The sequence below is a fragment of the Sminthopsis crassicaudata genome, chromosome 3 (genome assembly GCF_048593235.1).
Source record: "Sminthopsis crassicaudata isolate SCR6 chromosome 3, ASM4859323v1, whole genome shotgun sequence".
In the NCBI taxonomy this organism is placed as follows: Eukaryota; Metazoa; Chordata; class Mammalia; order Dasyuromorphia; family Dasyuridae; genus Sminthopsis; species Sminthopsis crassicaudata.
The window spans coordinates 148,823,437-148,837,743 of NC_133619.1; the positions used below are offsets into that span (position 1 = coordinate 148,823,437).

At 29.5% G+C, this 14,307-nt stretch overlaps 1 protein-coding gene across 4 annotated transcripts in view; it reads right to left on the reverse strand.

The window, feature by feature from the left end:
- UGGT2 (UDP-glucose glycoprotein glucosyltransferase 2) overlaps positions 1-14,307 on the reverse strand; it is a 197,451-nt gene that overhangs the window by 105,190 nt on the left and 77,954 nt on the right. For all 4 annotated transcript variants that reach the window (XM_074299372.1, XM_074299374.1, XM_074299375.1 and 1 more), the window contains 4 exons: positions 13,670-13,789; positions 12,563-12,648; positions 6,206-6,341; positions 2,500-2,631 (listed from right to left, as the gene is read on the reverse strand). In XM_074299372.1, coding sequence (XP_074155473.1) covers positions 2,500-2,631; positions 6,206-6,341; positions 12,563-12,648; positions 13,670-13,789 — 474 coding nt within the window. The remainder of the gene's footprint in view (positions 1-2,499; positions 2,632-6,205; positions 6,342-12,562; positions 12,649-13,669; positions 13,790-14,307) is intronic.

Consider the following 14,307-nt stretch of genomic DNA (forward strand, 5'->3'; position numbering starts at 1 on the left):
CATGTTTTTTTTTTCTCTTCTGTAGCTTTTCCTTTTTGTTCTGATTTTTTTCTCCCAACATGATTCATAAAGAAATATGTATTAAAATTTTTAAAAATATATTTTGTGACAAAAAAGATTGGAAGCTTCTTGAACAAGGCATTTGACATCCCCAGTGCCTAATAGAATACTTGGCACACAGCAGGTGCTTAGTAATTATTCACTAATCTATTGATTGTATAGATACCAATGGACTATGCTAGCTGTTTACCACAAGCCACTCCATTTACTTTTAGGTGACAGTCAACTTTCACTCTTCAGAGATTGTAGTGTTCCACTTATCTCAGAGAGAAGACTATTGGGAGAAGATTATTGTTACTGAAAGGATAAGCTTCTGCTAGGGAAAAGCTCAGAATTATTAAAAGCATAGTAATTTCTTAAATGTAATACAACTCATTCTTTTCCTCTAATTCAATTTCTGGCCCAGTTCACTGTCTATCTGATTTCAGTGTCTGACCAAGAGAAAGGTTCTGACAGACCTAACATTCTACCAATTAAATTTTTTTGCTATCTGACAATTGTTTTCTTCTTGTATGAGAAACATACGTAAGAATTATTGGGTTAACACCTTCAGGTGAGTTCAGCCCAATTTAGCATACATTTGCTAAACTGCTATAATGTGTTTAGAATCATATTTGATTAAGTAGAGAAATTAAAACAGTATAAGGCAAGGTCTCTGTTCTCAAGAAACTTCCAATTAAAACATCAAACAACTGTGAGAAATGATTCACACGCTATTCTAATCAGTATTAATCAGTTTGATTTAATTCTATAGAGGTAATGATTATAAGGTTTGCCAATTACACACCAGGGCTGTGAATTGTAGGCTCTAAGTAACTTTATCATAGGAAGCCAACTAGCAGGCCTCCATCCTTGTTTGTCCTTATTATGGTGACCAAGCCCAGCATGGCAGCATGTGCGATTTTCATCCCCATTATACAGATGAGGAAACTGAAGCACAGAAGTAAAATGACTTGCTTAGTATTACAAAACTAGTTAGTGTTTGAGTGCAGATCTGAACTCAATGTCCAGCACTCTTTCCACTGAACCATGTATGTGCTTTAAATAGTGTTGATTGATTCACTGATATATACATGAGATATAAAAACTAGAAATATAAACATGAGAAAGATTATTTACTAAAGCCTTACTGTAGTGACCTCCATCTGATCCATGAAGTCTAAACCACCAGAGTACAAAGTCTGGCAGGTCCTATCAAATTGAATAGGAATTTTATTGTGTATGTACTAGGCTAGGTAAGCCCAGAGATGTCTTACCTCTTATACTTCTGCTAGAATGCTGTATTCTTATGTATAAAGACCAGGTGCTAGTTTATGGTAAGGATTTAGTGAATAGCAGTGAATGAGAAGAGATTGTCTCTCACGAGTTATATAAAGAAGACAATTCTTTTCTGAAGAACCAGACTGAATTTGACTAGAAAAAACCAATAACCATGCAAGCAAAAAGAGGAAAATTAAGACTAATATCTTCTTTAAAACCAATCTGTATTAAATTATTTTAAATATGCAATAATTTATTAAAGAATATAGTTAGAGGGGCATCTAGATGGTGCAGTGGATAGAGCACTGGCTCTGGAGTCAGGAGGACCTGAGTTCAAATCTGTCCTCAAATCTATAACACTTCCTAGCTGTGTGACCCTTGACAGGTCACTTAACTCCAATTGCCTCACCTCCGCCTTGCAAAAAAAAAAAATTGATTCCTGGATATATTCTTACAAATAACATCCCATGAGCTATGCAAAGTCTCTTACTCTTGACCTTTGGAAACCTTTTCATTCCATTCACTGAGAAAATTTGATTTTTAAGGTCTCAACGACTGTAAATATAATTCTATTCCTTTCAAGAATTCCAGGAACCATTCTTCCAGAACCACATGCCATCCTCTTCTGAATGTAGCCAATAATGACTGAATACTTTCTCTGTAGGCCATTCACTATTCCTGCCTTCCATTATGGAAGACAGAACTCCTACTTTTAAAAAATAATGTGTCCTCTTCCAGTTGATCAATGATGGACAGAGGTAGCTACACCCAGAGAAGAAACACTGGGAAGTGAATGTAAATTGTTAGCACTAATATCTGTCTGCCCAGGTTGCATGTACCTTCGGAATCTAATGTTTATTGTGCAACAAGAAAATGATATTCACACACATGTATTGTACCTAGACTATATTGTAACACATGTAAAATGTATGGGATTGCCTGTCATCGGGGGGGAGGGAATAGAGGGAGGGGGGGATAATTTGGAAAAATGAATACAAGGGATAATATTATAAAATATATATATATATATATATATAATAAAAATTATTAATTAAAAAAAGGAAAAAAAAACAAAAAAATAATGTGTCCTTTATATTTTATGACATTTTATGACAATAATAAAGACTTATAAAATTGCTTTAATTCTATCTTTACAGCTTTTCCCCCTTTTCACAATACCTTTCTGTTTTTGTCATATTCAGACTGAACTCCCAGGATATCCTGAAGATTAGTATCAGGAAATGTATTTTGCACAACATTTTTAATGATATCCACAGTTAATAAGTTTCCTTCTTTTACATTATGGTACATCTGTGAAAACAAGAATATATATATTTTTTACCTTTAGTATAGTTTACTTTTGTACTGCTTTAGATCTTGATTAAAATGTCTAAAGAGCACAAATATGTCTTGTATTGGTATTAAAATACATAAAAGTGACCTATCAGCAATATATAATTCCATGAAGAATATAGAATATCTCATGTTATCTAGAAAATAGAAGATAAAAAATTTTAAAAAAGAAATTAGAAAAGATAAGCAATGTCTCATTTACATTAGAAAGAAAATACAATAAAGTTATAAAATAGAATGTTGGAACTGAATAAGGATTATCATCTTACACTTTTAAGGTTTGCAAAGAACTTTAAATATATATTCTTTCATTTCATTGCCACAATACCATAAAATACATGCTGTTATTATTCTCCTTCCCCATTTTACAGATGAGGAAACTGAGGCTGAGAGGTTAAGCAATCAGTAAGTGTTTGATGCAGAATTTGAACTTGGGTCTTCTTGATCACACATCCAGAAATCTATTCACTAGCTGTTTCTTGTGTCACTTCTTTATTCTATAGATGGGGAAACTCAGGCTTATAGAAGTTAAATGTTCACACAGTGAGTGCCCAATTTCATACAGTAAATTAATGAAAAAGCAAGGACTAAAACTTAGTTGTCCTGATTTCATAATCCTGTGCCATTTATACTATATCACACTGCTATCAAATAACTTTAAAAGGGCTTTTAAAAACTGCTTAACAAATTTCAAAGCTGGGCCTTCAGTCCCTAGTAGTCTCAGAGCAATTTAGATCTCTACAGTTGGTAGAAGAGCTAGCTCTGTCTTCCTTTCTCACTTCCTCAATCAGTTCTAAAGGTCCCCAAATCTACTCAGGATGGTTCGGCACTAAGAATGAAATTTCCAGGGGCACTTCACCCTCTTACTTTGGATGCTTGCTTGTTTATGGGATCTAAATTCAGTGGAAATCAACAACTCTTTTCTTTCTGTTGCTATGAAGGAAAACCAGTTATTATCTGCCATATCATTATCTTTTGAATCTCCCAGATTTTACTATCTGCCCTGCCCCTAGGTCTGAGGATTCTCTGACAGTGTCATGTTAATTATTTAATTAATATAAAGAATCTTGGGTCTTGTCATTCATTCTAAGATTATATGCTTGGAACAAATAATGGACCTTCTTTTTAAGTTGTCTCTCAATAGAATGTGAGATCTCTGAGACCAGAAACTGTCTAGATTTTTCATTTTTATCCCCAGGGATTAGTACACTGGCACATATTTTTTGTAATGTAATAATAGCATAAAATATGTGTGTAGTGAATAAATACATTCATTTCATTCATTTGCTCATTATGTTCAACCAGTCTATAGCTATACTATAACTATACCTACCAAATAAAGTAATACTTTGTTCTATTTCATATATATTCTTGAAAAGTAAATCTTATTCACCCAAGAACATTTAAAATTTTAGAAATGAAGTATTTTAATTTCTGATTAAAAGGCAAATACTAACATTTAGACTTTATTTTTCTCTTACCATTAATGTTTGTTAAATAGTTTTTTTTAAAGTTATAGATGTGTTTTGTTTTTACTTTATAAACATTTTCATCATACTCCCACTTTGTGAGAGGTCTTAGTTAAGAAAAGTAAAACAGTTAAATAATGTTACTATTATAGTTATCACATCTGAAAGTGCATGTAACATTTCATGCCTATAGGAACTTCCTTATCTCTCTATTAAAAAAAACAAACCAATTAACTAAAATCTTTTAGCAAGAAAAGAATGAAGTCCAAACAATTAGATGGAAAATATTAAGAATCAAGAAATGTAAGACTTCAAAAACTCATGCCAATATAGCATAAACTTTTTGACAATAAGAGAATTAGAAATCAATGAAAACAGTAAGCAGAGATCATAAATTTTAAAAATTGACTTATTATATGTTTTAGTCAATGAAAATAAGTTTCTTTATATCTTTGACAAAACAAAGTTCAAAATTACATGCTATTAAAGATAAAAATGAGATTACAATATCATGTGAGAGTATAACAACTTATTTGAACTACTAAACAAACTCTTATCTTCAAAAAAAAAGGGAAATCAACAAAAGTTAAATATACATTCTTCACATTTCTTAGACAAATTTAATCAATGGTACTATAACAAGATGAAAACAACTAGATAATGCAAAAGCACAAGAAAATGTGATCTCTTCACCAATTAGAGATCAAAGGCAACTTAATTAAGTTAAATTAATTAAAATTAATTTTAGGATAGAGAAAAGAAAGAATAAAGTAAGAAGACTGAAAAAGGGAAGAGGAGGGGGCCAGAATATGAAGGGTTTAAAAAACAAACAAACAGAAGATTTTATATTTGATCCTATGGGTGTAGAGAGAGTCTAAAGATTTTATTGGATAACATGGTCAAACCTAAACTTGAGAAAAAATCACTTTGGTACCTCAGTAGAGGACAGACTAAAATGGGAAAGAAAACAACTAGAAAATTACTGTAGTAGTTTAGGCATGAAGTGATGAGAGCTTGCAGTAGAGTTTTATCTTTGAGTAGAGAAAAGATAATATATATAAAAAGTCATGAAGATAAAAATAACAGTACCAAGTGAGAATGACAAGTCAAGGATGACACCAAAATTGAGAGCCTAAGGGTGACTTTTTAGTAATCTTTCTTTAATTTTGTTTTAGCTTCTATTGCTTCTTTTTATTGTAAGAAGCAATAGCGTTTACAATTTTTTGCCATCTTTCTCTATAAGACTTTAAGGTGTTACTAGTATTACTTTTGGCTGCCATATCATTCCATTTGGCAAAGAGAGCACAAATTTATATCAAACAAGGAGATTTCTAGGATATTTGAATATTAGCATAGCAATTGATACAGTTAATATATTTCTGTAGAAATTTGTTAGACTTGGTATGATGTTGACTCTTTCATTCATTTTTTCTTTTTTTGACTTTGACCAGTCATTTGAATGGGGATGTTTAGATCTGTGTTAATTACATGTTACATTTTCCTCTATTTTTTTTCCTCTTAATTTTTAATTAATTTCAAATTTTGCTCTTAATAATCAATGGCTGACTGTATAGCCATCTGGCTTAGAGAATAACTTACACAAAAGTAACATAATTTTATGCTTTCTAAAATACAAAAAAATTATTTTATAGTGTCATTTGGTGACCAATATGTTCAGTGCCTCATTACCATAGTTAAGGATCTGCCATGGATTGCATTCTATTTGTATCACTTTTGGGAATCAAGAATTATTCATTTATAAGAATATCTTACATACCATACAAGATATATGATAGGGCCTCAATGAAGGTATAAATTAATATCTGATGTCCATTATAAAATACAAAATAAATTTGTAACAAAAATATATAAAACTATTAAGAGAAATTATTCTATACATAATAGTATACAAGTATTAAAAACTATCCTTTCCCTATTTAAACAAAAAATAATGCACCACAAATCATGGTAATTTTCTTCACTAAAATTTACATAATAAGGAATTTAAGGGAAACGAAAATAAACTATCTAAAATAAATTATTTTCTCCCTACAAATACTCACCTTTACTATGGCAGCAAAAGCTTGTGTGATATTATATTCTTCGATAATGTAATTGATAACTCGCCAAAGGGCAACTCCAGCATCATTATGTCCATCAATTACATCATCTGTATTAAGAATGAAAACAAAACCTATTCTGGGGATAAAAAGATAAATGAATTTAATATCTTTAATACCATAATATTTTAATAATAAAATATATTGAAAGGAAGAAAAGGTCAAACATTTCAAGGAAAATCATGATTCAAAGAGGGAAGGAAGGGAACCTGGTAGTATCAAATCCCAAAATAATATTAAAAAATGAAAATGTTCAAATTATTTAATACTGGCTAAGAAATAGGTTGAGAATTGGAACAGATTACAAATATAACATATAAAAATTGCATTTGATAAGTCCAAAGATACCATCCAGTGGAATAAGAATCCACTATATGACAAAAATACTAGTAAAATTATAAAAGAGCCTGGCATAAACTAGGTATAGATCAATAACACTTATTATACAACAAGATAAGCTGCAAATGAATACAGATAGACATAAAAGGTAACATCATAAATAAATTAGAGGATAATATAAGAAGTTATCTTTTTTTAGGTCATAGGACAGAGACATAATTGATGACTAAACAAGAGATAATGGAAGGTAAAACAGACAATTTGGATTATGCAAAATTAAGGTTTTTGCATAATAAAAACTGGCACATAAGAAAAGTGGGCAAAAATCTTTATTTTCAATAATACTTTTAACATTCATTTAAAAAAAAAAATTGAGTTCCCCAAATTTTCTTTTCCTCTATCCTCCTACCATTCATTAAGAAGGTAGGCAATATAACAATTATACATGTGAATTTCTGCAAAACAACATTATCAAGAAAAATAAGATTATATAAATAAATGAGTGTGTATATATACACACAAACAAACACACACACACAATGTATGTGTTGATCAGTATTCAGAGAAATAGTTCTACTTCTGTAGAACTCTGGAGAAAACAGCAGCAACAAAAAGCACAAAGCTTACAACAGTGCTCCTCCATAGCAGGTAGGCAGAGCCCAAAATAAATATACAATTCAAAGTAAAAAAAAAAAAAACATATGTCAGAAAAATCATCAACCAATCAAAAAAAGGAACTTGACTTTTAAAAACTACTATGTTGAAAGGAAAGCTCAATAAATTCAGAAGAAGACAATGAAGTCAAAACATCTTAAGCAAAGCCTCAAAAAAATTGGAAATTGGTCACAAGCTTAACCAAAGAAAGAACAAAAATTTATTTGTAAAATCAAATAAGAGTGGTAGTGGAAAAATTGGGAAAATAAATAAGAGTGATGCAAGAAAATTATGAAAGAGGATTAACAGCTTAGTAAAAGAGGCACAAAAAATTATGCCTTAAACAAAATTTGGACAAATAACAAAAAAAGATATGACATCTCCCTGAAGAAAATAATTCCTTAAAAATTAAAATTCAGCAAATGAATGCTAATGATCCCATGAGATATACAGTCATAAGAATGGAAAAAAAAATAGAAGAAAATGTCAAATAAGTTATTGAAAAAAAACTGACCTAAACAAAAGACTGAGGAGAGCTAATTTAAAAATTATTGAACCACCTGAAAGTCATGATCACATTTTCAAGAAATTAAAAAGGAAATTTGCCCTGATATCTAAAAAAACCAGGCCAAAATAGACTTCCTACATGTGAATAGCAGAATGGATTAGAAGCTAGAATTCAACAATATATTAAGTACAAGAAACATACCTAAAATTGAAAGCTACATATGAGTTAAAATAACAGGTTGAAGCAATATCTAGTATTCTTTAGTTGAAGTAAAGAAAAAACACAAAAACAAAATGCATAACAATCATGATCTCAGAGCAAAAGCAAAAATAATCCTAATTAATATTTATTAGAGAGATTTTTTTCTTTTGCATTTTATTAAATAAATGTGAATGTAAAATTGTAAAAGTATTAATTATTATTATTTTTTTTTGCTTTTGCTTTGTCTGAGATCATGACTGCTATCCTTCATGCTGCTTATTTCCTGACAGTGTAGTGATAAGACCTAGTATGCAGAATGAGACATACACACACACATAGGACATAGTGAATGAGAGAATTTGTTTTATTTAACTATACATACTTGGTACAGGGGTTTGTCTTTTGTTTTTATTTATTTTTTAATGAGGATGGGGAGATAGAGGGAAGAGAAAAATTGATTTTTTTTCAATTGAAAAAAATAAATTTTAAATGAACATAATAATATAAAGTTCCTTTGATATTATTTTTTTTAAATATGTTTTTCCCTTTAATAAAGAATTATCCAAGAGAAAATTCTAGAAGGGAATAATTCCACTACTATTCTAAGAAAGGTATCAGAGAATAAAATGACTTAGCCACAAGGACTACTAAAAAGAAACTAAGTAAAAAACTATAAATGAAATGAAAGTATTTGAGGAAAGATATGGAAGGAGAAAAAAAGTAGAGTAAAATTTATTGAAGAGAGAATTAGAATGGACCAAATAGAAATGAATAATTCCATAATTACAAGAAATATTAGGAGAAAATCAGATTTTTTAAATGGGGGAAAAAACCGCCATAGTATCTGTCAAAAACAATTGTCCTAGAAAATGTATTCAAAACAAACGCATTATTAACTTTCTAATCATTCTCTCTTTGCAAAATACCCTGCTGCAGTCAAGGATACTACCATTTTTTCAGTTTCCCAGATTAATCTCTTTGTCATCCTTATCTCCCCTCTTACTCATTCACTTAGCATATCCAATCTGTTGCCCAATCTTGCTATTTGACTTCAAAATACTTTTTAATATTTCTCCTTTTCTTAACTTAAAAAGTGACTAACCTAATGCAGGGCCTCCTTCGATCATGTTTTGGACTCAAAATAGCCTCCTATTCAGTTTTCTCTGCCTTTAAATCTTTCCTCACTCCAATTATGCTCACATTGCAACAGCAATTTTCTGGAGTCACCCTATACTCTACTTAATAGATTTCAGTGATTCCTTATTGTTTGGATCTTCTTACATTATGTCTCTTCAAAATATCTGCAATATAGTGACTTGGGTATTTTTACTGTTACTTCAATATGACATATTATTCCCCAACTCTGTGCCTTTTCGCTGGCTATCTCCATGCTATCATGCTCTTCCTTCTCACCATTACATTATGACTTCCTTCATCCAAATCCTATCTTTCCCATATTCTCCTTCTCCCTTATTCCAATTTGCTATTATTACCTTGCTATTACTTTCTCTTGACAAAGAATTGATAGACTGAAGAATGCAAAATGAGATATCTTTCTGAATATGTCAAAGGAATTTATTTTGATTGGTTTTTTTTAAATTTACAACATATATTTAATTGCACATATTTTGTATGTACATTTTGTTGCATGTTGTTGCTCCTTTTAGAATGTGAACTCTGTGAGATCTCTTCACATTTTTATTTTTTGTTGTAGCCCAAATGCTTAGGATAATACCTGAGAAACAGGAAGAGATTAATAAATGATTTTGAATAAAATGTGAGATAATTTAAGAATTATCAGAGTAAATGAAATTTATGATTTTTAAAAAAGGTTGGATTCAATATTTCAAGAAGTTTTAAGTGAAAATTATCTAGATCTAAACCAAAAGACATAGTAAAAAAGACAGAATCTATGAACGGCTTCTGAAGCAATTCCTAAAATGAAAAATCCTGTGAACATCATAGCCAAAATCCAAACTTTTTTTGTCAAAGAAAACTATTGTAAACATCCAGAAAGAAGTTCAAAGGCAATAAACCATAATCAATATGAATACATTTTTGTAGTTACCACTTTTTTTGGGAGATGAAAAATAAGAATACAGTTTTCCAAAAGGCAAAAGATACAGTTTGATACCTTTTGCTTTATAAAACTTAGTTTAAGCTCATAGGGAAAACTGATCTTCAATAGAATAGATTTTCAACATAATTCTGATGAAAAGACCAGAACTGAGTAGAAAATTTAGAAATTCAAACAAAGGAGTCAAGTGAAACCAGAATAAATAAGTGAAAAGGTCCCTATTGTAATGTTTTAAGAAATAAAAAAGAAGTATCTCTTCAAAACTTTAATGTTTTCAAGGATCAAAGACAGATATCGGATTGATGAGATAAGATGAAAGGATACAGAAGTGAATCAATTCTGGTTTGATGATCATAAAAAGCAAAGGAAAGGAAGAAACAGGAAAGATTTCTCATATTGTGAGGGAAAAAGTGGAGGAGGATGGGGTAGAAGGCACTGCAAGCACCTCATTCTAATCAAAGATAGGTTGAACCGACATGCTTACACAAAAACAATGAATCTGTAGGAAAAGGATTATTTAAACTCAAGAGAGAAAAAGATGAGAAATCAGGAGAATGGAGAAGAGGTTTAAGAGGGACAGTGTTAAAATTAAGAACCAATTGTTGGGACTTGAATGAAGGGAAGAGAAAATAGGTAGTGGCACTGAAGAAGCTCATTGGTCCAACTAAAGACCACCATCAGCAATCACAAAGCTGTTTTAACACTATCCTTGTTGCATGTTTTCCCTTTAGAATATGAACTCTTTGAGTTCAGTGATCATATTTTTTGCTTTTTATTATAGCCCAAATGATTAAGATAATACCTGACACATAGGAAGAGATTAATAAGTGCTTCCTTTTAAAAAGAAGAAAAGAGAAAAAGATCAATAAAAAGAGGGAAAAGGACAAGAGGATAGAATGGAGATAAAAAAATACAATTAATAATCAAAACTCATGATGATGAATGGAATAGACTCATCTATAATACAATAAAATATAATAGAATGAATTAGAAGCAGCAAAATCCAATGTTTTAAATTTTTAATTACATTTAATTATATATTAATTATAATTATTTAATAACATATATATTACTTATAATTTATAATTATAAATTATTTATTAATATATAACATGTAAATATTTATTATTTTACATACTTAAAACATAAATATTAACATGGAGATAAAAAACAAGTGACATATAATGCTAAGCAAAGAAAAAGTAAATTGTCACAATTAAAAGACATGAATAGGTGAATACTAATATATTAATGCTTAAAAGTTCAATAAATAATAAAAGGTTTATAAACATTTCTCCTATGTTTGGTACTTTTATAAATATTAACTATGATCTAGGGCATAAAAGTTTTATAAGCATATGTAGAAAATTACATTTTAAACTGATTTTAGTAAATACAAATTTTATAAATAACCTATTACATAGATACAGTAAAAGTTACTGACAAAGTATATTTATCTTTGTTTAAAACAATAAAAACTATAGGAATAAATAGAATAGTATATACATGAAACCAAGAATCAGAATTATTTATTAATGAAAACATTTCCAATAAGATCAGAAGGAAAGTAAAGATGTCCTTTAGCACTAATATGATTTGCTGCAATTTTAGAAATTCTAGTATTACCAAGATTAGGAAAAGAAAAAGAGTATAAACTTTGTGAAGAAGGTAAGGAAATTATTGCTTTCTGCAGATGATTATATTTAATTAGAGAAGTTTATAGATACAGATAAAATCAGTGGGAAACAACTTAAACAGATTAGAAGAATATCAAATAAAACCACATAATCATAACATTTTTATAAATTACCAACAAAACTCAGCAGGAAATTTTTTTTTAAAGAGAGAACTGGCATTGAAGTCAGAGAGTCTTATACAGAGTTCAACTCCTATCTCTTTCATATTTTGACTATGTGATCCTGGACAAGTCATTGAACCTGTCAGGGGCCTAAGCAACTAAGACTCTGAATAACAACAATAATAAACTATAACCATAAGCTTTAGTTAATAACTACCTAAAAGTATCGTTAAATAAAGGATATGATCTTTGGCAAGACTATGCTATTATTATTCAGATACTATCAAATCTCCTAAGGAATACTGGTTACCCATGAAAGGCTGTAATAAAAGAAGGGTGTAATCAGGGGGTAGTACCTATTAGATAAAAGAGTTTAAGATATGATAAAATTTTTCTTTTACTGAGAAGACATTAAAAATGATCACTATTAAGTTAATTTGGGAATGCTAAAAAATAAGATGTGTATATGCTTTAATTGATCATATAATAACTGACTAGAAGATTTTAAAAGAGTTATTTTAAAATGAGAGCTATTTGTTTAATTTTAAGAGAAATCCAAAGCTTTAGCTAGAAAGGAATATACATTTAAAAAAACATACAAAATTTTGGCTTCTAACTTAATAGTAAGAGAACATTTCAATCTTAAGCAATCTTATTTAAATATAATTTTTAAAGAAACATTCCAACTAAAAAATCAATTTAGTGTTATAATTTTAAAATTACCTTAGAGGGATTCTGTACTGATAGAACAGTTCAGCAATTTTTATAAAATCTATTGTAACTTCTTGACCAGGATCGATAAAAAGAACCTAAAAGGAAAATAGAATTTAGTAATTAAAATTATTTTTTATTTTTAAATATCCACTATTACCCTGGTAAAATTTAAAGTCAGTGTGGTTTTCAGTTGATGAAATTAATTATAAAACTCTCTATTAATGTAAACATTTTGAGTGAAGTAGCTATCACATTAATGTGTAAAGTTTTTTTTAAACAATGTAGTTATTAGAAATCAATGTCAGCATTACTCAAAGCACTTTTAAGCTATCTTCTTCATGTTATCCTATCCTCAGCATATATCATCATTTCTTTGCTAAACCTTTAAAAATGCCCTCAAAAAAGCCTAATACAGAGTCTACATCTCATATGTAATTAAAATATATGTAAAATTATCAATCATATTTTACAAACCTCATTTATTTTCTATTTAATTTAGAATTCAAAATCCAAACATTTTTAATTCAAATATTTAATATTGCAATGGAGTATAATGAAAATCTTTTAAGATGGTTAGAAAATTGATAGCTGAGTATCACTATATTTGGCATAAATGTAAAGATTTACTACACTAAAATGTTATGAATGGAAGATTTGTTTCTGTGCAACTGAAATTTGAACAAATCTTTTATACAGTCCCTTAAAAGAAAATGTGCCTGCTGACAAATCCGAATTAGGGAGATCTCTGACATCATCATCAGAGGGCTTTAGAATTGGAGGGGAAGAGTTGTCAGCTGATTAGATAATGTTAACATACTCCAGTGGGTAACGTAAGAGAAACGAACTTTTCAACCGAGAAATTCACAAACCTGTAGTTTAAAATTTAACCAATGATGACAGCTCTCTTATGAATTTCTAGGTTTCTTTGCTACAGAAAGTGTGTCACTTTGAATCTTAGGTTTTGATAACTTTCAGATACTCTTGCAAATACTTTTTATATCCCAATTTTCCTATTGTTTACTTAGTTGAGCATGATAACTCCAAAAGGCTGCTATTTATTTGAAATGTATCTAATTTTTTAGAGAATGAAATGACTTTTAAGATTGAACAACTTACCAGATTATAAAAATTACGTCTAATTGAGGGGATATTTCCAGGGTATATTGGCTCCAAAAGTTCCTGGCAACTCGCTGACCACATAGAATATATATCATCTTGTTCTAAATTATTCACCCACTAGAAAAGAAGCCAGTAATTTTTTAAAGTGATAATATTGATAAACATAGGAAAATAAAGCTGGGAAAAGAATAAAAGTGAAATTTAATAGTAGTATACATTTCTTTGTCCTTATTCATAATTTGCTTTGAAATCAACTTTTTGTGGTATGTTGCAGTCGTACACACCTTGTATACAAATGTTTTACTGATGTTCTTACTTTATATATAGATCTTAGATTCACAGTACTGAAAAAGACTTTAGAGATAGCAATAACAATAATAACAAAATAGTTGGTATTTATTAAGCAGTTTAAGGTTTACAAATCACTTGATACACTTTCTCATTTGATACAATCATATAAGCAATTATTATTATATTTCATGGGTGAGAAAACTGAGGCTTAGGGAGTTTAAGAGATTTGTTCAGAGTTTCATGGTTACTAAGTATATATGAGTCTTCCTGACTTTAATTCTGACATTCAACTCAATATGCTGAACTACCATTTAATTTCACTATCACATTAGTATAGAAGAAGA